At 36.9% G+C, this 24,325-nt stretch overlaps 1 protein-coding gene across 8 annotated transcripts in view; it reads left to right on the top strand.

Annotated features, from left to right (window-relative positions):
• LOC132123806 (RAB11-binding protein RELCH homolog) overlaps nt 1-24,325 on the top strand; it is a 44,273-nt gene that overhangs the window by 7,615 nt on the left and 12,333 nt on the right. For 3 of the 8 annotated variants that reach the window (XR_009426685.1, XM_059534461.1, XM_059534460.1), the window contains exons 2-18: nt 4,135-4,224; nt 8,007-8,078; nt 8,272-8,327; nt 8,457-8,570; nt 8,670-8,861; nt 9,251-9,342; nt 11,917-12,216; nt 12,943-13,018; nt 14,213-14,308; nt 14,544-14,567; nt 19,413-19,525; nt 19,625-19,715; nt 20,436-20,507; nt 22,209-22,349; nt 22,443-22,607; nt 23,707-23,854; nt 24,153-24,309. Coding sequence is in view for 7 of the 8 variants with exons in the window: in XM_059534461.1 (XP_059390444.1) it covers nt 4,135-4,224; nt 8,007-8,078; nt 8,272-8,327; nt 8,457-8,570; nt 8,670-8,861; nt 9,251-9,342; nt 11,917-12,216; nt 12,943-13,018; nt 14,213-14,308; nt 14,544-14,567; nt 19,413-19,525; nt 19,625-19,715; nt 20,436-20,507; nt 22,209-22,349; nt 22,443-22,607; nt 23,707-23,854; nt 24,153-24,309 (1,999 nt within the window). In the remaining variant the exon portion in view is untranslated. The remainder of the gene's footprint in view (nt 1-4,134; nt 4,225-8,006; nt 8,079-8,271; nt 8,328-8,456; nt 8,571-8,669; nt 8,862-9,250; nt 9,343-11,916; nt 12,217-12,942; nt 13,019-14,212; nt 14,309-14,543; nt 14,568-19,412; nt 19,526-19,624; nt 19,716-20,435; nt 20,508-22,208; nt 22,350-22,442; nt 22,608-23,706; nt 23,855-24,152; nt 24,310-24,325) is intronic. The other 5 variants (XM_059534465.1, XM_059534463.1, XM_059534462.1 and 2 more) reach the window with 4 other exon arrangements.

Raw genomic sequence — 24,325 nt, 5'->3', positions numbered from 1 at the left:
GATGGTTGTGTTAAACAGGCTGAGTACTGGTTTGATGTGTGAAACACTAACGTAATCCTCCCCTGACAGAGCATACGTGAATTCAAGCAGTGGTCCCAGTGCCTTGCTGACTGACTCCAGCACATCCAGATCTTGATATCCAAGAATTAGGTGCCGGGTGTTTCTGTCCTCTGAGAGGACCTCATGGAGTGCTTTCTGCTGCTCCAGAATCCTGTTAATCATGAGCACCCGCTTCTGGGCTTGCTCAAGTGCCACTCTCTTTTTCCAGCTGTGTGAGAAGTGGCACACCAACTTTTTGCAGACACCTGTTGCACGGCTGATCCGGCTGATCCCCCCCCCCCCCTCTCTCTCTCTCTCTCTCTCTCACACACACACACACACACACACACACACACACAGACCTCTCTCCCTCTCTCTGTCTCAAAGTTATTAAGAATAAACATAGCAAAACGTACCTATTGCCAGTTGTAGCCTGTGTCCGAAGCACTGAAGGCGCGTCCAGCCATTCACCTCCAAAGCCTTTATCATGTTCGATGCATTATCAGTCGTCACGCAAACTTGTTGGTCCTCCTTCAAGTTCCAGTCTGCTAACGCACCTCTCATCTCCTCCGCTATATTATCCCCGGTATGCTCCCCGGGGAAGAATGATGTCTGCAGACAGCGGGTCTTGAGTTCGAAGTTTGTTGTAATAAAATGGACCGTCAAACTTCTGTATGGTTCTGTTGTCCGGCTCGACCACAGGTCTGTGGTGGTTGCGAAATGATCGATTTTACGGAGCTCGGATTCAACACTCATTTTACACTAATTATAAAGTTTTGGAATGGCCACTTGATTAAAATGTGTTCATATATTACATTGTAATATTTCACAATATTAAGGTTTGTTTAATCAAATCAATGTATCCTTGGTGAGCTCCAAAATTTTGAATGGTAGTGTATAATAGGAGTCTGGCCACAGGTTTTGTGAATTTTTTTATTTATTTAATGTGACCTGTGCTATGCTATTATGATCCAAGCACTTCTGTAGTACATACATATAGTAGCTGAAGCGAAAAAGTGGGAGTAAAAGTATAAGGTAAAGTAATATAATGCAAGGAACGAAGAATGCATGCAATCTCATGAAAAAAAACAAACAGGCTAAGTAACTTGTCTCCAGGCCTCCCCAGTATTCTTTCTTAAGTCTATAGGCCTATACCTTCGCATTCATGTGGGCCTGAAGGTGTGGCTTTTCTTTTTAATTATTGTGGAAACGACCTTTGTAGTTATTGCTTTATTTATTGATTTTGGTAACCTGTTTCTAAGAAGAAATGGCTCCTTTTTATATAGACCAGGTCTTCCTGGTGTAGAGTTAGTGTTTGTTACTCCCTCAGATTCCTGAGCTTCTAAAATAACCAATTATTGCTAATACAAAACACTTTAGCCAAATTCTGATAGGAGATGGAAGTTCTGTATGCTCACTGATGATAAGCTCCTGACAGAACACAAAAACTCTCTTTGGTTGTCACATACGTCATATAAATATAACATTAAGTAGTACAGCAATGTTTTGATGTTATACTTTTCATGGAAATTAACTTGAAATCAACTGGTTTACTTATAGTTTCTTCATATTAAACTGGAATATGGGATAGTGTTTAAATGATTTCTATGATTGTGTTGATTATGTGAACAGTGTATGTTTGCACATTTATTGCTTACGAGTCACATGACTCTCCTGACATATTGAACAAGAGCCCTTCAATATCATTTCTTGCAGGAAGCATCTTAAACATAAGTCAGGCTCACATACTGCCTCCGCTGTACCTCCAGCCCCTCCCTGTCAACCAGTTTGACAAGACGTTTGTTCAGCACAGCTCCATGGCACTCTCACATGTCAGATCTCAGCATTGTCATTCAAGTCACGCCCAGAGATAGTCACATAACCGTTCCTTCATCAGTACTTCTCTGTCCAAGGCTGTGATGGGCAGGACCGCTCATTTAACCAACAGGGTGTCAGTTGACATTTAGCCTGCTGCATTTTTACAGAATACAAGAATAGTATTTCTCATTTTAATGGTGGATGTGATGTTGTCGCTTCTCTACATGCGCAGCTTTACAGTCACAGGACTGAGTGCATGAGCTTTAATGCTGTCATGTGACATGCTCAAGTAACTGTGATGTTTAGCTTGAGTGAAAGAAACTAGGGGGCCTTAGCCATGAGAGCACAGACATTTCAAAAGGCCATATCACTTGTTATATTTTATTTGATGTTATTTGATTTTACTTGTCATTTTTGTCTAGTTTTGTGCCTGCCAACAATCATTTAGCTAATTCGATGTTTATGACCATTTTCCAAAAGGAAAGTTTGTTGCCATAGCCATGAACTGGAAATTAGAAATTTAATGAGTCATTATATTTATTTAATTTTAATTTATTATTATGATTCCTTTTTTGTGCCAAACAAACTTTTTAAGTCGGTCTTAATTAGAAATCGACCAATATATCGATTTACCAATATTTTCCCCAATATTTAAGCATTTAATCATAATCGGATATCGATTTTGTTAATATCGGATTCACCGATAAACAACGCTATCTTGTGGGAGTTTTGAGAATTCCGTGCAGGATCGCTATTGCCACGTCTGAGGGGAGACGAGACAATGACAACGGCGTGCAGGTAGCCTACTTCATTTGCTGTAGTTTGTAAACTTGGCTCTACAACCCTCTACGGACACCTTGGCAATTGAATCGCCATTGGCCAGTAAATATTTTAGTTTACTTAATATTGGGAAAACCCTAACAACAATACCGATAAGATAATAATGATACGAATTCTAATAATAAGAACTATAAAACACACTAAGGATTATTAAGATTAATGAGCTGCTGGATTCATGAATATTAATCAGGTTTTGTGTGTTCGCTCGAACTGATTTGCTGAAATCAAAACAGGGACTATAATAGATCAGCGCCAGCCAATTAGATTGCCATTTGCGCATTTACTCCACCCACTACCGGAAAACCTGGCTGTTCTTATAAGCTGAAGACTTCCATAGGAATGCCGTTATTTTGACAGGAAAATACAACAAAGAATATTGTTTAAATGTAACGCGTCCATTCTCTCTCTCTCTCTCTGCATGTGTGTGAGAGAACACAACGGCGATTTGTGCGGCTTAACACTAGAGTTTATGGTACATTAAATACAGGTGCACTGCGCATCCATTGAGATGAACTGAAAAAAAAGCACAGATCGTCTGACCTCTGGCAATAGATCATGAACTAGCAGTGAAACCCTCAGTCAGAGAGTGTTCGCGAGTGAAAATATATCTGTGCTAAACGTATACTTAGCCTCGAACTCACACACTGGTGAGTAAAATCTGAGAATTTATTAGCCGTTGGCTAATATTAGACATCATTTAGTCATCAGAATGAAGATTTAGTCGCATATGCGAGTGATTTACTCGCAATGTAGAGGGTTGCTCTAAGACATAGAGACATAGAGACACAGAGTCATGTTAAAAAAATCCATCAATTAATAAATGATGCGTAACTAGGGTATCTTTTTGTTATGGGGGGAAGTTTTGAGTTCTAAAAGTATGTTTTCATGAACTTCAGTATCAAGTTCGAGTTCTGTCCTTGCAAAAGATCAAGGAAAATTTGATTTCTTATGACCTGGACTGGACCTTTAAAAAAAATGCAAATAAAGTGGAATCTTATGCATAGATAAGTACCTAAACCCCATTATTATGTCCTCATTATTTATCTGAAATTACAATAAATAAATGTGGTTTGTTGCTGATTAATGTGTTACCATGCCAGTGTACACAGTGTACTACAATTGTTGGCATGCAGAAATAGGGGAGTCCATGTGGGGGCTTGACGTTGGCAATACTTTTCTATCTTCCCTCCAGCAGTGCAGACAGATGGAGAGAGACGTGTTCGTCTGGAAAGTTTTGGCCTACGTAAAGTCTATTCTCTATAACTGCTGACTGCTTTTGTTTGCTGAAACAATTCAAAATGTTACCACTTTACTTTCTGTAAATGATAGTTTAGTGTTCTATCTCATAAGGGTGCATTTTGTTATGAAACCCTTCAATTTGGTGGGAACCACTGAGTTTAACATCCATTTTTTTTCTGTGTGTTTGTTTGTTTCCAGATCGAGCTGGCAGCATTAGTACATTGGACTCTTTGGATTTCGCACGGTATTCAGATGATGGCAACAGGGAGTCAGACGAAAGAGTGGCAGGTAAGGAGAATCCTGCTGGCAAATTTATTCATCTATCCATATATAAATATCTATTAAATGCGTCTGGATGTTAAGATTGGATTTTATCACTTGAAAAAATTGTGCAAGAACACCCAGTCCTAGATCATATTTGAAAAAAAACATCGGATTTGTTTACAGTGTGCCTCACATGCCACGATGGGACGGTTGGCTACTAGTTAAATGCATTTTCATCAGCTACAGTGACTGGTAATGTGCTTGGTTTTAAATGTGCAAGTGTTCTTGAATTCCAACTTTGTGTCATGTAGTACTTTTAATACTGGAAATCTTCAGTCCATTAAATTTTAAACATTTTGCATGGACTTATCATCATATTAGACCACAATTGACAGTAGCCAAATTTTCTATTTACTAATGCCTGGAATTTCCAAGAACACAATTCAGCAGTTACAGTATGTGGTCATTTTTTAGGCAAAATGAGAAGGAATTGGCTTTACTGGACGTTTTTCTGGAAACTATTAGTGGTTCAGCGGCTTGTGTAAAACTCTTTTATGAGAGGCGATTTGGTCAGTGTTACCGTATATGACACAAGATTTTTGGCATTCATGATTGATGTGAATTCACATGGGTCAAACATTATGGTTCACTGACTGCTTTCTTCAGCGGTCTTTTAGATGAGTGCTCTCTGTAGATGAGTAGGAGGGTTAACTAATAGCCTGCACGCTAAACTTTTCTTTCTAATTGGGCTGGACTGATAATAACTATCTTGCTTTCCCATTTCTTTCCAAGCAAAAGGTGTTCTGGCTCTCAAGTTTCCTCTCTTGTCATTTCCCAGTTTTGAAACTTGCTTGGCTAGGTTGCCATACTGTTCCTTTAGCTTTTCCTGCATTAGCTTGAGTCCCTCCCAAGCGTCAGATTTTTACATTATCCTAGCAGATATCAATTTTTAAGATTGAAATGTTTTGTTAATAATTCCTGTGAAAATTCACATCCCCTACCCTCTCCCAATATTATTAAAACAAAAAAAAACTCTTTGGAGCTGAGCTATACACAAATATTTGTTGGCCCCTGTCAAACATTAAAGTCAATTAATTGTTTACAAAGTATTAGCGTTTTTACGATCTAGTAGTATATTTTGCTTGTGGTCTTTTTAAAATGTTAACATTTTCTGATAGTATAATTAGGGTCATTTTACACCAAAGCTGCATTTTTAGCATTGAATAAAACAGAATAACGTTACTATATGAGCTTTTTTTTAATTATTTATACAATCGGTGCATCTCTACTAAACAAACAAAAAACATTATGTGAATATAAATTTTAGCTATATCTTATTTAAGCCCTTTTCACTCTGCGATTCTGGCAAATACACGGGAAAAGTGTTCCGGCAATTGTCCCTAGGTCGCTAGATTTTGCCCTTTCACACTGCCAGTGATTACCCGGGATATGTGCGTGCTTTCACACACAACCCGTAAAGATCTCGTAAAGACACTTGACATCAGGGCGTGACGTGTAATGTACGAGTCGAAAACGTTAGGCACGTTGTACTTTCACTCAAGCTAGTAAACGATCTCAGCGACAGTGCGGAAAGTGAGGAACTAACTTATCTCTGCTTCATTACAGTTTAGACATATTTTTTTGTTGCGAATGCTGATCTTCCTTCAAAACAGATGGTAAAAGAGTCGCATGATAACGTGCGTCATCACTACGACACGGCATTAGATCTGGCTTTTGTTCACACAGCGCTCTTCCGGGGAACGGAACCCAGCAATGTTACTAGGTCCCTACCCGGGTTCAATGCCGGAATCAATCTCGGGACATGTTTGCTTTCACACAGTAGGCGACCCGGTTCGACCAATTTTCTGGCAATTTGCCGAGTTCCGGCGTGCAGTGTGAAAGGGGCTTTAGGTAATGTCCAATTTTACGTGCTTTGAGTGTGTTTTTGTTGAAAAAGCTAACAATAGGGAAGTAGAACCGTGCAGCAGAATAAGATTGCTTTGTACAAAAGGTCCCTTTTGCACCCCTAAATCTTGACCCCTTCAGCAATGAGCACAGCCCTGGCTGTCTGACCTGGGGTTTATTGGCTGTCTGATGGGTCTCTATTCTAGTATTTCTCTTTCCAATACTGGACCACAAACCATACAGGCAAGCACTTTTTTTTTTTTTTTTTCATTTTTCCATTTGTTAAACTTGCATCCTGTGCTTTGTTGATCAGCAGCATAGGTGCCTTTGTCCCATTTGAGCTCTGCTTTATCTTAGCTTTTTCCCTTTTTTCCTTCTTCTGATTTCTTTGTTTCTTCCTCTTCCATTTGAATTCGTCTTTCTTTCTTTTTTTTCTCCCTTCTTTGTCTGGCACTGTTCAGGTAGATGGTGTTCCAGAACACATATTAGGAAGCAGAGCTTGTGGGAGTCCCACCTGCTGATCATCAGTGCACAGTCATGCAAAGTGTCCTGTGCTCATCATGCTTCTGTTTCCTGGTGTGTCTCAATCCGTTCGCTAGTTCATACACTGCCAAAAGGTTTCTAGGGCTTTCCCATGATCACATTCCTTCCAGTACACTCAAAATTCCCAGAATGCTTCATAAAAATCAGTGCGAATCAGTTGATTCCAGACTGAATATTGGTCATTACATGTAATAGATGGTTTTTTATGTCTTGTAGTCTCGTCACAGTTTATTTAGTCATCAGTGTCCCAATTGATAGTAGATCAGGGTCCTTGCTAATCCCAAATTTCCTTTGATTACTCTTTTAGGAAACTAGGGAGCAGAATGAGACACAGCCCGTGTTAGAACAGGTCCACGGTAGCAGGATTGCTGCTGGGTTTTGCTTACACTAGTAAACCCCTTACAAATTGAACAATTGTTTTACAACAAAGATCAAATGCAAACAACAGGTGGATTTAGATTTTTGTGTCTTTAAGATTTGCTTCTGTATATATTTGGCATTGTCAACCTATTCAAATAACAGTCGATCTATAAAATGAACTAATTTTAGTAATTTCCATTTGTCTGTTTAAATTACTTTCTCATATTCCAGCGTAATATTCAGAGACCGTTTTAAATAAGCCATTCAATGATGGAATCCACTAAAAAGTCTCTATGGTGCTGTCAAAACATTTATCTGCATCACGAACAATCTGAGATGACATTACCGGTCTATCCAATGTTGTTAGTTTGGGGTGAGAATACCTGTTTCATAATTAGGCCTGTCCCAAATGGCACGGTTGAACTTGAAGACTTAAAGTTGGCGCACTATTCTGCAACCTAAAATGACAAATAGGACTCATTCTATGGCCATGTGAACTTTATGGATATATGCTGCTAGATGGCAAATAAACTCAAAGTGAACTATTCATTTAGGACAGGACCACATGTTTTGCAACTGTCTGATGAAGCTAGTCAAACGGAATTAGAAGATCTAAAGGAATTTTTTTTTTTAACCTTTCATCTAAATCAAACAAACAGATTTGCTTTGCTCTAAATCCCTGGTCAGACAGCAGCTAGAGAATTATGTGCACAAACAAAATTTCCCGAAGTGTAAATATTTCCATGAACCGCCAGCTCCTCCAGCAACTTCTGCTGCATGTGTTCATTAGATCCATAGCGTGTGTGTCCCTGTTTTGATTTTGCCTCGGCTTCTTACAAAAGTTGTCATTTTCTTTTTCTTTTCTTTGTTTTCTTTTTTTATTTCACTTTTTCATGGCCATCCTTTTGTTCTTTTTTTCCCCCCTTTTGTTTTGTTTCTTTGTTCCCTCCTCTTGGTTGGATGCCTGTTTGTGTGTGACCCACTTCCCCCTGGTCCAGTTCTGGAGTTTGAACTGCGGAAAGCCAAGGAGACCATTCAGGCTCTTCGTGCCAACTTGACTCGGGCTGCAGGTGGCGTACTTTCAACTTTTACATACTTCAGTCCTTTCTGCTACAGGAGCTGCTCTCATTCCTAAAGGCAGATTTTATTGTCCACTGTAAATCAAATTCCAGCTCACTCATTTTTCTTTTTCTTTCTCTCTCTCTCTCTCGCTCTCTCTCTCTCTCTTTCTCTCTCTTTTTTTCTTTCTTTCTTTCTCTGTAGAATGTGAGATTCCTTCTCAAGAGAGAAAAAACTACAAATCCAGTCCTGAAATTCAGGTTACCCCATTTTCAGTTTTTTTATTATAGTATTATAAGCTTAAATATATTAGATTTCTCTAATAAGCTTGTTATGAATAATTAGTTTGAATTGAAACTATATAAAATGTTCCCGATTTTTTTTTCCAGGAGCCTATCCGCCCTCTTGAAAAGAGAGCCTTAAATTTTTTAGTTAATGAGTATTTATTGAAAAATGAATATAAGTTAACGTCCATCACATTCTCAGATGAAAATGATGATCAGGTAATATTTTATACATTGCTTTTATACATTCATTTTTATAGAATTATTTGATTTTAGTATTTATTTCTTCCTTTTAGTCATGATATTTTATTTCTGTAGGATTTTGAGCTGTGGGACGATGTGGGTCTAAACATTCCCAAACCTCCAGACCTGCTGCAGCTCTACAGGAACTGCGGGAACAGCCTGTCATTGCATCGGGAAACCGTGGATGTGGCGGTCAATGTGGACCCAAATGACTTGCCAGGAGACTATTTTACCCAGGAACCTGTGCTACAAACTGAGGCCGTACAGGTAGTTACATATAGGAAGATCTGCTGGTATTGTAGGTAACATGTTTGCATGAAAATAGTTTTCCGATTAAGATCCATATTCTGGTTAAACCTTTATTCTGAAATCAAATAAAATTCTGATTAATGGTGTAGGATAGCTATTTTAGTCACTTTCCTAGAAACTGGAATATTGGCTTAATCATCTTAAGGCCAAATAAATTAATGCATGTGCGAAACATTTACATAATCAGAATATTGCCAAATCCTAGTAACCCCATGTAAAATATCTGTTCAAAAGGGATTTTTGATTTAAAATGCTGCTCAAGGATCTAAACCATGATTTTGGGGTGGTCTTGGGTTTCTCTGGTCTAAAATATTCCACCTTTTATGTAATTTCGATGTTATCCGCAGCAGCAGGAAGTGGTTCAGGAGCTGGAATATCAGATCAGCCTGCTGAACAGTGAGAAACAGAGTCTGGCTGAACAGATTAAAAAACTCCAAAGGTAAGAGTCATCACTTGTTGCCTGTGGGCATTATTCAATCAGAACCATTAGAAACCTGTCGTGTGATCCCGAATAATCAGAGCTCAGAGCAGCGACCTGTTATTGTTGTCATTTATTATTATCTGAAGGGTCCGTTCTCGTCAGCTGAGGTTTATAAAAATCACATTTCTCTGTGAAAAAATATTTAGCTATAGTTTATTAGTCACGATTCCCTATGGTTATGATGCTGATCAGATAACCTGCTAAACTAAAGTGTAGGGCTGAAACGATTCCTCGAGTAACTCGATTACAAAAAATTAAATAAAAAAAGCCTCTTTTAATTTATTTTAAGTCTCACATCAGGTTCTTTCGCAATGATTCTTTTAATGTGACACAACGCGTTTACGTCACCCACAAAGCGGAAGGAGACACAAGCACTGCGTCCGAAATCGCAAACTGCAAAGAGTCAGCAGTATTTTGATTTGAGGACGCGGGCGAACGTAAAGAGGACGTCGTGGCGTGTGTCCATTGCAAGATAGAGCTGGCACACCACAACTAGGGCCCTATGATTTACGCGATGCAGAAAACGCGGAGGGAATCACGGAATCCAGTCATCACATAAACTGTAAAGGTACGCCAACCCGTCAAAATAAAAGTCCGGTTAAAGACTATTGTTCAGCAGAATGTACATAGCCTACCACTAAAAAAAAAAAAATCAAACATTTTTTTTTTAAGGTTTAATCACATTTCTTCCATGTTTTATTTTTAATAGTAAATCCCCTTTGTTTACCAAAAAGTTAAGTTAATTTTCAATAATGAAAAGATAAATTAAATTAATGTTTTATGTGTTTAATGTTTAATGTGTGCATCTCAGAAAATGCTTTATTTAAAACCCCAACTGAATGGCACTTAAATGCACTTAATTCATCTGTCAACTTTCTTGTCTTTGTTCACAGTACAAGTACGGACAGAGAAACAATGGGTAATAATTAAATGTTTATGATGTATGCATTGCATTCTATGCATTTAAAAAATACAAATATTTTTTTTCTAAAAAAGGAAACTTAGTTGTTCATTTTAAGAGACCTGTGACGGTCACGGACGGACCGTACGTTCAACATGGACGTTAATACGCACAAACACACACCGAGACTGTTTGGTGATACAAGAGTTTATTGTAATTATTGATCAGAGAGTGAATAAAATACCTGCAACCCTCGGGCCACACTCTCCACTGCAGAAACAAACACAGACTACCTTTCATAACAAAGGCATTCACATTTATACTGGTGGCCAGCACCATTACCACATGTGGAGGGACAAACTCACAGAAAACACTTTACACATGTTCCCTTAAATATACAGAGTCTGAAAGAAACATATTGTCATGATGTTCTACTTAATAAATCTACTTTGATGTTATTAATTCGTTCACATTAAACAGGAAATAACAGCAACAACTCGGCCACGTTGCCCCTGAAACCCCCACGCTCAATTAATACATGGTAGATTCCCACCCTAAGCGGAACCAATAATTCCTGCCATTGTTTCTTACCAGGACTCTAAAAATCACTGGATAGCCCTGGATATTATACCACATAATAATAATAACACCTTATTTAGATATTTAAAACTAATAATGATTTTTTTAATGTTCAAAGCATGTACATATGTTGTTATTAAAATTTATAGTTTATAGTCTATTTATAGGTTAGTTTGTTGTTTAAATATTTATTTATACATTATTATATTATTATTATTATTATTATTATTATTATTAATTGAACTACACTGCTGTCAAAACGTTTAGGGTTGGTCAGATTTTTTAAGTTTAAGCATTTTGAAAATATAAAATATATATTTCAATTTTTTTTTCAGAATTTTATCGTAGCATTTATGAATATTATAAACTGTTACTTTTGATAAATTCATTGGATCCACGCTTAAAAAAACTAATTTATACAAGAACATTTTACTGACCCTAAACCTTTGAATGGTAGTGAAACACATATTGTAAAACTACTCATGTTTAACATAATGTATATAATACTTATACTCACTGAGTGTCTTTTATGACTTCAATACTGTTATTACTTAATATTAGTGCCTATTATTAGCAATGTTGTGCTTTCAAGTAGTGGTTGACCGATATATCGCCAAGGCCGATATATTGGCCGATATTTTCAGATTATTCAAATATCGGCATCTGCATTTTTCTGCTTGGCCGATGTGTTCGAGGTGGGACTTTTATTTTGACGGTGCTGAGAGCGGCAGCGCCTGAGGGCACACAGTGCTCACACTTTCTCTCTTGTTTGCCATCATCCTTAAGTTCTGTCCAATACAGATAGAAGTCTGTCTAATAATCAGATAGAATGGTTAAACAAGGTAATGAATATATACAGAAAGTATTATATTAAACATTATAATATTTTCTCGTTTGCCGTCAGTATTAAGCAAATATGCATTTATATAGTTTAAGCAAATCTTTGAATGACTAATGAACATTTAATTTCACAAACCTTGCCAACTACGAATCTTGTAAAGTGTGTATCCTGCATGATCGTGTGGTGTGTGTGTGTGTGTGTGTGAATCCAGTGATATACAGGCACTTCAGAGGAAGGTTTCATCAGAACCCACATCTACAGTGAAGTTGATTCAGTCTAAAGAAGACACTCCATGTGGAAACCCCCCCCTAGACAATGGACAGTATTTGGACATACGAGGGGTCACAGAAATGGACAGCTCCTCAAATGCCAACACTACAGAGACCTCAATCACTACTACTGCTACTACTGACTGCACTGAAAGCACCACTACTGCTACACAACCTTACAGCAAACTAAAGTCTCAGAGTCCGCAGGGTAAAACCTCTGTGCAGTTTGACCAGCCCAACAGGTGAGACCTGCACTTCCTTATTCCAGTGGACACTCTTGTGACTATAAAAACGGAGATGCAGAGATACGAATAAAGCACTCAAAGTAACAAACCAAGCTTTCTATCTAGGCCATGTTTTCAGCATCATAGTCGTACTCCTAATGTAAAGGCTTTCCAAACATTAGGCTGCAAACCTGCCACCATAGAGCTTTGCTGATTTTGATGGTTGCTTTATGGTTTCTGATATGTTTCAGTTAGTTTCTAGGGCATTGGCCGGTGGTTGCATAGCTACCATTACAGCACAAAGGAGTCAACCTCCATGTCTCTATGATATTCTGGAAAAAAATCTTAAGCCTGGTTCAGGCTGTAAGCCCAGATTAAATTTTTTTTTACAAATCCGATTGAAATCCAATCATATTTAGATGAATGAATGGCAACAAACTACATGAAATCAGACATAGCTGTTATGGCCACTAGATGGCAGCACTGCATTATGCACTATTGTGGTCCTCATCCAAATTGTTCTGCATTGCTGACTGGCATCATAATTTCCATTCATCATCATTCTGCACATCTGTTCTGGATGGACACTTACCCCTCGTGGCTGATTAAGAAAAATTACCCTCTCCTTTTTTTGACTGTTTCTTTATCGGCGTTTTGCTCTGTGCTGTGGAAAGCTATGCTAATATGTAGAGTTATTGGTAACCAGAGGTGGCTTGCTAAATCATGTTTTGTTTGCTTGTGCAGAAAGCTGTCTCCGGCCTTCCACCAAGCACTTTTGTCCTTCTGTCGAATGTCTGCTGACAGTCGTCTGGGCTCAGAGGTGAGTGTGTTCGGGTATCATACAGGAACAAATGCATGAGCATATGTGGGATCTACCTGTTGTGACACTTAAAATGAAAAGTCTACATTATTTACTCACCTTCATGTTGTTTCAAATCAGTATGACTGACTTTTTTTTTATGTGGAGCACAAATTATATTTTTTACACTGTTGAATTGGCAGTGCAATTACAATGAATAGCCTACAGCTTTTAATGTTAAAAAGTATATATTTTTTTTTAAACACAAATGTTTCAATAAAAAGCTCCTAATGACTCATGCACCGTATTCCTGTAAATCTTCTGAAGCCATACAATAGCGACGAACAGACCAAATATTAGTAGTTATTCACTGAAAACCCCGAGATCTCTCCTTGAACTCTCTTAAGCAGGTGTCATTTTCATTTCATGAATGAATCTTTCTTTTTTTATTTTTAAGTCATCATTCACTTAACTTCCATAAGTCAAATCATTTCCGTTTTTCAATAGATCCAGCTCACAAAACTAAGTCTCAATGATTCATTCATTAAGCAAACTGATTCAGTTTAGTGTTGTTTAGTGAGTGTTAAATAAAACTAAAGCTACTAGAAATAATTTTCGGTAATTGAAATAAAACGGAAAATTTAAATGGTGGAAAAACGTAAATTTGAACTTAAACATAAACAAAAATGTTGCCTTGGCAACTAGCTGAAGTGAATAAGTTACAAAGAGTCCGAAATTTCCGCATTTTTTCCGTTCTCACCATCCTTTCATATCAAAATGCATGCTATGAGTGCGAAAACGCAGAAAATTCGAACCTGATCCAATTTGTTTTTATGACGGACTAAAGTTTCGGAGGCAGTGTGTAAACGTAATCAACATAACACAAGGTCGTATTTATTTTTTAACGTTTGAAAAATTCGGACGCAAATTTTGGACTCATTGTGCAAAGACCTTAAGTTGTACATTTGTCCAACTGAAACGATATTAAATAACCAAATAGAAATATTTGTAAAAAATAGAAAAATTACTAAAGCATAAACGTAATTGAGATCAAAACATGAATAGCGAATAGTGATCAGCTCACTGGAGAGGAAGATTCTCAACAGAAAATGATTTAAATTTCTGTCTATTCATCATGAAATTTCTTACGTTTGCCTCTGCTGGTCTTTATGTGTCAACATTTTTGTGCCTAATTCAAGTGCGCTCGTTTCTCAGGTGTCTCGAATCGCTGACAGTGAGCAGAGTGTCATGCTCATGTTGGGCCGCTGTCTGCCACACATCGTACCCAACGTCCTGCTGGCCAAGCGAGAGGTAACCAATCACTTTTTGACCCAGCAGCCCCAGCTCATCTTCCATCGTCCACTGCAGCTGGCTTCTCCTCTCATTCTAATCTTAATTCAACATTGACTCAACTTATTTTTTTTCCCATTGCAGTTGTGTGTGTCTCTCTCTCTCTATGCCCCCAACCCAATCCACCTCTCTCTCTTTTGTTCTATTCACTCATTTCTTCTCTTGCTTTTGTGCATGCATCTCACTGCACCGATAGAGAATGGTTGTGCACCTCTGTCAGGTGAGTGGAACACATCGGCATGTTCTTACATCAGCCCTCCTTTCTTCATCATGCGTGTGACCTTTGACCTTTTCAGTTGGCTTGGCTTTTCATCAGCTTCCTTAGTTGTCAGTGGCTCAATGCATTTCCATTTATACATATTTATTCAATGATTATTTTCAGCTTTAAAATGGAAACTTTTGCTTTGTACTGAACATCTAAACTGATGAAGCTCTAAATGATTTTTTTTAGACTGATGATAATACAATATTCTGTAATGAAACAATTAATAATAATAATAATTCATTACATTTATATAGCGCTTTTCTAGGCACTCAAAGCGCTTACATAGTCAGGGGGTATCTCCTCATCCACCACCAGTGTGCAGCATCCACCTGGATGATGCGACGGCAGCCATAGTGCGCCAGAACACCCACCACACACCAGCTTACTGGTGGAGAGGAGACAGGGTGATGAAGCCAATCAGCAGATATGGGGATGGTTAGGAGGCCATGATGGTCAGAGGCAAATGGGCGAATTTAGCCAGGATGCTGAGGTCACACCTCTACTCTTTTCGAAGGACTTCCTGGGATTTTTAATGACCACAGAGAGTCAGGACCTCGGTTTAACGTCTCACGGTGCTTGTTGACAGTATGGTGTCCCCATCACTACACTGGGGCGCTAGGACCCACACAGACCACAGGGTGAGCACCCCCTGCTGGCCTCACTAGCACCTCTTCCAGCAGCAACCTAGTTTTCTCAGGAGGTCTCCCATCCAGGTACTGACCAGCTCAGCCCTGCTTAGCTTCAGTGGGAAACCGGTCTTGGGCTCCAGGGTGATATGGCTGCCGGCCAATTGTATAATTTATAATATTAGTAGTAGATTATTCATGGTCAATAGTGATATATAAACAATACATTTTTATGTAATGCTTTTTCAAAGCTTATATACATGTACATTTTTAATAATTTGAACTCTTGTTGACATATTTATGATAAAGTAAAAACAGCAAAACAAGCAATAAATATGTGACAATTTTGTTTTTGCTTAAAAAAAAAAAATCTTAATTAAAAGTAAAACAAGATTATTTTTCTTGCCCCATTTGCATATATTTTTTTTTACATTTTGATACATTTTTCAGAAATCCAAACTTAATATCTTATGTTCTTATGCTCTTCAAGTTAGTATATCTTGACAACACAAAAATACTAAGAAATTGTTTTTTTCTTTGTTGCTTTCATAAAATGATTACAAAAGCAGCACAAATTGCATTATACAGTAGTTCAATGATTATTTAGCTTAATTTTTAGTTAACTAAAATGGTTTGTACGCTTAATAAAATTGGAAATAATAATTAAAAAGTCATATTTTTTCTGCAAATAAATCTACTGAATTAGTCCAACTGTTAGCCGTTTACAGTAGCTGTCACAGGTGTGTAAATATATGTATTTTGCAACAGCTTCAACTACTGCTTGTATAAATAGTGTGTTCAAAACTTTCAGGGTTTTTTTTTGATAGAGAGTAGCAATTTAAAAAGCAACGTAAAAGTAAATTGCAATTTCAGACTAATGATTCCAAGTTAAACTTTGACAGCCAAGCCAATGGAACATTTTTATGCTGTGATTTTTTTTTTCTTCTGTGCTTCAGGCTCCATTAATTCAGTGCCTGCCTTTCAGCTGACAGTGAAACCTTATCTGAGTTTAAATTGTTTTCTTTGCAACCCTATTATAGAGCTGATTTGGTTTAAATGAATTTCGAAAGAAAAAAAAAACACACAAGGTACATGCACACATTTCACATCTGTTGAGAGCAGCTCTAAAGGTGTGTACCGTTCCAAGCAAGTTCCACAGCATTTCCCTCATCGGGCCCCTTTGATTTGCATAGGGCCTTTCTGTTATACGGGAGCCAGGTGACGGTTTAAGATGGATTGGATGCGTTCCAGGCTGAAGTCGGGTGAAAACAAACACTGCACGAGGAGTAGAGATCTCCTTGCTAAACTGGACTTTGAGCTTTGCCTGTTAATTCTGTTGGCTTCGTAACCTTCTTTCTTGAATTCAGACACACTCTTTGACACACCCTCAGTTTTCCCCTCATCTGCTGCAGAACAATTACTAATCAGACGCTGCTGGAACACCTGCCTTGCAATATAATTCCTGTCATCTGCACACCTACAAGAACTTTATTGTAAAGATAAAGTCTTTTGAATGAAAGGCCATTCAAGTTATTGATTACCATAGAAAACTGATAAGACATCAGGTTCGCCAGCCATTACACTGTGTGTTTGCAACAGTCCAAAAACCCCCTTCTAGCAGAATTAGGTCTGGTGTGTTTGCATATGTGGGTGTATTTCTAATTGGGCCTCTTTGCTTTCTGCTGGCAATTATCTTTATATGGAGCAGTTGATTTCCTTTGTGTTTAAGAAATGAGTCAATGCAGGCTGATGGTAGAACTGAAAATTTGCATAAAGATACAAGTTTTCATGGGAAACAGTCTGCAGTGACAAGGAATCCAAACGTGCAAGTTCTTGTTTTTTGTTTGTTTGTTTTTTTCTTTTTGTGAGAGTTTAGAACAGATTTTATTGTTTGCATTTTTGTAGCAACATTGGCCCAAAACTGTTTGGACACTTCAGCCACAAACAAATGTAGTTGCATTTGGTTAAGAAATATCAAGCAAATTGGCATTGAGTGTAAATAAGCAAAATGTTTGTCAAGCAAAATGCATCACAAAGCCATTTTAAAACCAAAAACATTTTTATTTGTTAAAAATAAAAAAAATCCATTGTTATAACAAGAAGATATAAAAATATTTTTCTAAATATTGGGTCAAATTAGGGTAAATTCTTAGAAAAGCATTGGTCAAAGTGTAAGAACCCTCTAGAATCCTCTGTTTTGTTATCTAATGAAATTAGAGGGGTTTGTGTGTGTGTGTGTGTGTGTGTGCGCGTGTGTGTGTGTGTTTTAGTGTGGTTCAATTGTCCTTCTAGTTTAAAACAGGGCCTAAATATAATTATTATAAGTAGGGTTATTTTTTTGTGCAAAATGCATCACAGAAAGCCATTATGGTTACACTTTACAAAAAGGTTAATTAGTTAACATTAGTTAACTACTTCCATTTCCACTCACACATTTTCACACTTTCACTTTTGGGCCAGAGCCAAATACAATATTTCATAAATGTGGCTCTGTTGAAAGCTGTCGTCCAGGTACAGGCAATGCTGCTGCCTCATAGTGCCACACTCTCATACAAGTGATGAAACACATCTCTGAAGTCTGAATGAAATTATGGTTTTAACTCTTGGCAGGTAACCCCCCCCCCCCCCCCCCCCCCCAAAAAAAAAACGGGTGTAATGAAAGAGCTGTCCAAACAAACAAGCACAGCGTCAAACAGCCTGCAGTCTTTGCCTCATATTTGCTTAACTATCTTTCACTTTAAAGTGTCTGTTTGAGGCTGAGCTCTACCCACAGTCACGTCTCAAGATGAGATAAATCTAGAGAAAATAAACACTTCTGTCGAATCTTCATGTGAATCCTGATCTCTTATTTCTATTCTGGGTCTTCGTGGAAAACAGGGCAAGTAACCACTATTTGGCCATGAGACGTGGCCCAAGGGCACACCGCCTTTTCTGTAATGTGATATCTGTCGTGCTGACAAGCTTTTTCGTAACTGCTTCTCACCGTTAAGGTAAACATCCACAGATTTACATGGCTAAATGGCTTTCTACATACTTCAGAGAATGTCGCATTTGTATATATCGGCATACACACATGATGATATAGACATGCACTTCGAAATTTCTTTGTGCTAGTACTAGGCAATATATATCAATATTTTTAAACCTTTTGATAATATTCTGTTTATTTATTTATTTTTTGTTCTATGTTTTTGTTTTGTTGTTTTTTTATTATTATTATTATTTAAACCAAACATTCATTATACAGCCATACATTCCATTTAAAAGGAAAGGAATTTAAAAGGAATTTTTTTTTTTCCCAAATAGCTTTGCATTAAGTGAACAGGGAATAATTATATGTAATTAAATATATATATATATATATATATATATATATGCATATATATATATATATATATATATATATATATATATATATATATATATATATATATATATATATATATATATATATATGCACATATATATATATATATATATGCACATATATATATGCACCAATATACAGTGTTTCCATAGACCTGGAAATATCAGAGAATTTACAAAGTTACAATTTTAAAAGATCATGGGAATGTCATGCAAATGTATAGAGATTAACCAAGTTAATAAAAATAATTTTCCAGACAGAAAATGGAAAATTCATTTATGTGTTAATATTGTATTTGTATAATGTCGTAAATGTATTTTTTACTTAAAAATGCCATGCAACTTAAAAAACAATTTAAATACAAAATGACATCGAATTCGTTTTTTTCATTTATTAATTTAACTCTATTATTATTTTATAGTTAAAATCGGAATGCTCTCAAAACTCCAGAATTGTAAGATTGTGAAAATTGAGCGTTTTTAGGAAACTTAATGACCAAATCAAAATCATTCAGTAATACACAGTGTTTTTAAATATTACATCACCAACAATTTAGTTCCAAACATGCCGTGAATTTCCGTTATATCGCCGAGCCCTTTCTTGGTGCTGTGATTTAGTGGCTTGTAGACTCTCTCCTCTGTGGTGAAGGTGTTTCTTCAATATAGTAGCTTTTCCTATATCCTCAAATACCTGCTTGCAGAAGTTCCTTGTCCAAGCCTATTGGCATGGTCTCAGCAGATGCATGTGTGTGTTTATGTCCTTTTGCAATGCATATTGGTTAACCTGCGTTTCTGTGTGTGTCCACAGGAGTTGATTCCTCTCATTCTGTGTACGGCCTGCCTACATCCCGAGCCCAAAGAAAGAGACCAGCTACTGCACATCCTCTTTAATCTTATCAAGAGACCTGACGATGAGCAGAGGTGTGTGCGCATTTGGGCATCTGCTCATGTGTAATCAACCAAATAAAAATCGGTTTTGTTTTGAGTTTGATAACACTCTGCTGTGATCTTCCTCTCCAGGCAGATGATTCTTACCGGGTGTGTGGCATTCGCCCAGCATGTGGGTCCCACTCGGGTGGAAGCCGAACTTCTGCCACAGTGCTGGGAACAGGTTAGTTCTGTACTCGTACACACACTCACCATATAATTGCTTTTGAACTGTATAGGCATACTCTGTCATTCACACAAGCCAAATGGTCAAAAAAAATCTGTAACTGTAACATCTGTTATAGTTTTTATGTGTGAGAAGGTAAGCATGGCTGATTTACGTATAGAAGATGCAGTGACAAAAAAAACCTTTACTTACATTTATAAGTGGACTCGGGAAAAAAAGAACAATGAACTTGTATAATATGGTGCATAAAGTGGTCTCAAACGTTTTTGGACATTTAAGTCAAACTTAAATATTTTTTAGCATTTTAGCTTTTACTTGATCATTTTCAAATTTTGTAATCTTTTTAGAACGGTTTATTTGAATATTTTTAGAATTGAATATTTGAATTGATTTAGAATGGAGTCTTTATAATGGAATATTTGAACCTTTTTAGAGTGGAATCTTTATAATGGAGTATGTGATTATTTTTACAATGGAATCTTTTTGGAATTAGCATATTTGAATCTACTTCGAAAGTAATCTTGACAATAGAATATTTGAACATTTTTCGAAAGGAATTGAAACTTTTAAATATTTAAATGTTTAACACTGAAAAATATGAGCTAATGTGGTTTACAGAGGGTACAGATGGGTATGCAGTCCTGTGGTCAGAGCTGGGACTGATGATGCCGTGTTGTGTCTTGCGCTATCTGTGTACGTCTTTGTTTCTCTGCTCAGATCAACCACAAGTATCCAGAGAGAAGACTTCTGGTGGCGGAAGCATGTGGAGCCCTGGCCCCTTATTTACCCGTAAGAGACTCCATTCCTCTAAATATAAAACTGAGACGCATTAATCATGTTCACCTTTCAACAGCGTCACAGTTAGTGTTCGCTAAAACACTAGACGTCAAGCAAAAGCATGTTGAAATAATCAAATAATTATGATCAAATAATCAAACCAACAAATATCAGCGTACGCAAAATCTGTTCGCATTTGTGTCCACTTTGATCATGTCTGTATGTGTTGCTATGGAGGAATGCTGTTTGTTTACAGTGGCTGCACATCATAGAGTTACGGTCGACACTCATCTAGTGCTATGAAACAGCCTTAGAATCATTTTAAAACTTAATCTTTTTGCATTTATTTAGACTCAGATGATCCGATCTTTTATATTTGACTCTTTCAAATGGAATCATTTGAATAATTTTTTAGGATTTAATATTTATAATGGAATCTTTTATCAGAATAGAATGGAAACAACGGAGCATTTAGTAATTTAATATTTAGAATTAATTTAAGTGTTATATTTGAATCTTGAGAATGGATTCTTTCAATCTTCTCTGAGTTGCATATTTATTCAGAATAAAATTTTGACATTACGGTTTTGGGGTCATTACGATTTTTCTTTTTTAGAAATTGATGCTTTTATTAAGCATGGATATGTTAAATTGATCAAATTTAGAATGAAATCTTTGATTTATTTAGAATGGAATCTTTATAATGAAATATTGAAATCTATTTAGAATGGATTTTTATTTTTTCATTCTAAACACTTCACATGCAGTTTATCTTTTAAATCAGCCGTAGAAATTATTTAGAACTGGGTCTTTAGACTAGAATCTTAGAATCCTTTTTGCATTCAATTTTTACAATAGAATCCTAAAATTTATATTTAGACTCAAATGATCAAATCTGAACATATTCATGTTCAGGCCTTCAGAATTTCATATTTAGAATTTAATCTTTAAACCCTTTTAGAATAGAATCTTTTGCTCATTTTGTAATTTAATATTTGGAGCCTAATTTTCAAATCTTTTATATATTAATCTTGATAATGAAGTCTTTCAGTCTTTTCTGAATTGCATATTCATTAAGAATAAAATTGTCCAGTTTTTAAACAACTCTTCAACAATTTGAGGCCAGCATTTTTACTTTAAGAAATTAATACTAATTAGCAAAGGCACATTAAATTGCTAAAAAAAAAATATGACCGTAAAGTCAAATAGTTTCTATTGCAAATAAATACTGTTATTTTGAGTTTTCTATTCATCAAAGAATTCTTAAAAAAAAAACGAAGTCGCAGTTTCTACAAAAATACTGTTTTTCAACATTGGTAATAAGAAGTGTTTCTTGAGCACCAATTCGGCATATTAGGAATATCTCTGAAGGATCATGTGACACTGAAGACTGGGGTATTTGGAGTTTACAGTGGCTGTATATCATAGATTCATAATAGAGGCTCAGCGGGCTGCTCATTTATTAATGCTATGAAACACTGGCCCACATGCATCTGAAGAACTGATTTGGCTCAAACGGCGCTCTGATTGTTGGTGTTGTGACTTTTTTGCCTGTGTATGATCTAGTCTGTAATGTAGTGTATGATGTTTGCTTCCTGATGAGAATGAACACTTAATCATTTAGCCAAACACAGCAGAATGAGACCAAAATAAGATGTTTTGTATGCAATTCTGAGCTGGCATGGAAATCCAAGTATGTGTGTGTGTCTGCAGAAGGAGATCCGAAGCTCTCTGGTTCTGTCCATGCTCCAGCAAATGTTGGCAGAAGATAAAGCTGACATGGTTCGAGAGGCAGTGGTGAAAAGTTTAGGCATTATAATGGGCTACATTGACGACCCAGACAAATACTCCCAGGTGTGTGGATTTTTTCAAGCGCAATCCAGTGTTTTTACATTTTTTTTATACTTATTTGACTAGTGCTTTATTTTGGATATGGTTATGTAACAGGGCTTTGAGCTGATGCTGTTGTCTCTGGGTGACCCGTCAGAGAGGGTGGTCAGTGCCACCCACCAAGTGTTCATTCCAGCCTTCGCTGCCTGGTGCACAGAACTGGGCAACTTACAGTCCCAGCTCATCCCCTCCCTCCTCACACGCATCGAGAAGCTGCTCAAGGTGAAAACCAGCACCTACACACACAAACCCTCGTTCCACATTTAATATAGAAATATATATAGGATTGAATATTTAGAATGGAACTTTAATATTTGGAATAAATACTAGAATAATTTTAGAAGTGAATTTTTAGCTTGAAACCAAAGCTTTTTGAATCGAATCTTTATAATAAATCTTTTTTATATGTAAATATTAAGACTCTATCAAATCCTTTCTTTCAAATAGGATCTTTGGAGTCTTGTTTTCAGAATTGAATAATTCAAATGGAAACGTTCAGAGAATAGACTGTACGTACTGTAGAATAGAATTATGTGAACATTTTGAATATATGAAACCTATTGAATATTTGGAATCTAATTTTCAAATCTGATATATTTGTATCTTGAGAATGAAGTCTTCAATCTTTTCTGAATTGCATGTTTATTTGGAATAAAAAGAAATTCATAGTACAGGTCAAAACTATGGGGTTCGTGATTTTTTTTTATTTTTTTTTAAGAAATGAAAACTTTTGTTCTGCAAGGAGATTAAATTAATCAAAAAGTGAAAGTAATGAAAAATAGTTACTATTCCTAATAAAAGTTTTTATGTATTCTATGTATTACTTTATATTATCACAGAGCAGCAAAACTGTTTTCACATTTTGACAATAAGAAGAAACATTTCTTCTATTTTCTTCAAATAGAATGATTTCTGAAGGATCATGTGACACTGAAGACTACAGTAATGGCTGCTGAAAATTCAGCTTTCCATCACAGGAATAGATTACCTGTTAAAAATATATTATAATAGAAAGCAGTTATTTTAAATGTAAATAATATTTCACAATATTATTAGTTTTACTGTGTTTTTGACCTAATAAATACAGCATATGTGAACATTGAGACTTGCTTCAAAAACATAATAAATCTTTTAAATGCTGTACATTTGAATCTATAAAACGGAAACTTGAATCTACAGAATGTTATAATCCGATTTTCTTGTTTCGATTTTGTTCCCACAAAGTAACTTAGAAAAACATATTTAACTCTATAAGCAGGCTCTTTTAGTTCCATTCAGTTATTTAATTCCTAAATCCCCCCCCCTCTCTCTCTTCCTCCAGCAGGGTGAATATGGTCTAGATGAACACAAGCTGCATATGTATCTGTCAGCACTTCAGTCCCTCATCCCGTCTCTGTTTGCGGTGCTGCTCCAGAACGCCCCCTTCACCAGCCGAGCCAAACTACAGGGCGACGTGCCTCCAATCGAGGGTGAGGGTCGGCCAACGTCAACATGCGCACGCATGCGTTTTTGGCTAACATTTTGAGTCAGGCTGCGTTTAGCGACGCAGACCTGGCGCCTGACTCGGTGTAACTGTAGGGTTTCTGCCATGTTGAGGTTGCTTTCAGGTTTTGGGCTCACTATCAAAGTGCTCTTTCATTTACGTGCTGCGGCCGCGTCAGATGATTTGCACATTATGCTTTTTTGGTGTATTCATGGTTTTAAAATCTGTGTTTGTGTGTGTGTGTGTGTGTGTGTGTGTGTGTGTGTGTACATGTGACCTGGCAGTGACCCGATTCCCGCGGCCAGCCTCCCCGTTGCAGGACGTGGCCACCATTGTGGGCAGCAGAGAGCAATTGGCAGTTCTGCTGCAGTTACATGATCATCAGCTCCAGCATGAAGGAACTACAGGATGGGACAGTTTGCTCTGGGTGGTCAACCAGTTGTAAGTTGATGTCTCA

This window comes from Carassius carassius, chromosome 42 (genome assembly GCF_963082965.1).
Source record: "Carassius carassius chromosome 42, fCarCar2.1, whole genome shotgun sequence".
Lineage (NCBI taxonomy): Eukaryota > Metazoa > Chordata > Actinopteri > Cypriniformes > Cyprinidae > Carassius > Carassius carassius.
Note: the sequence above shows the minus strand (reverse complement) of the source record. Positions and strands in the feature narration are given on the sequence as shown.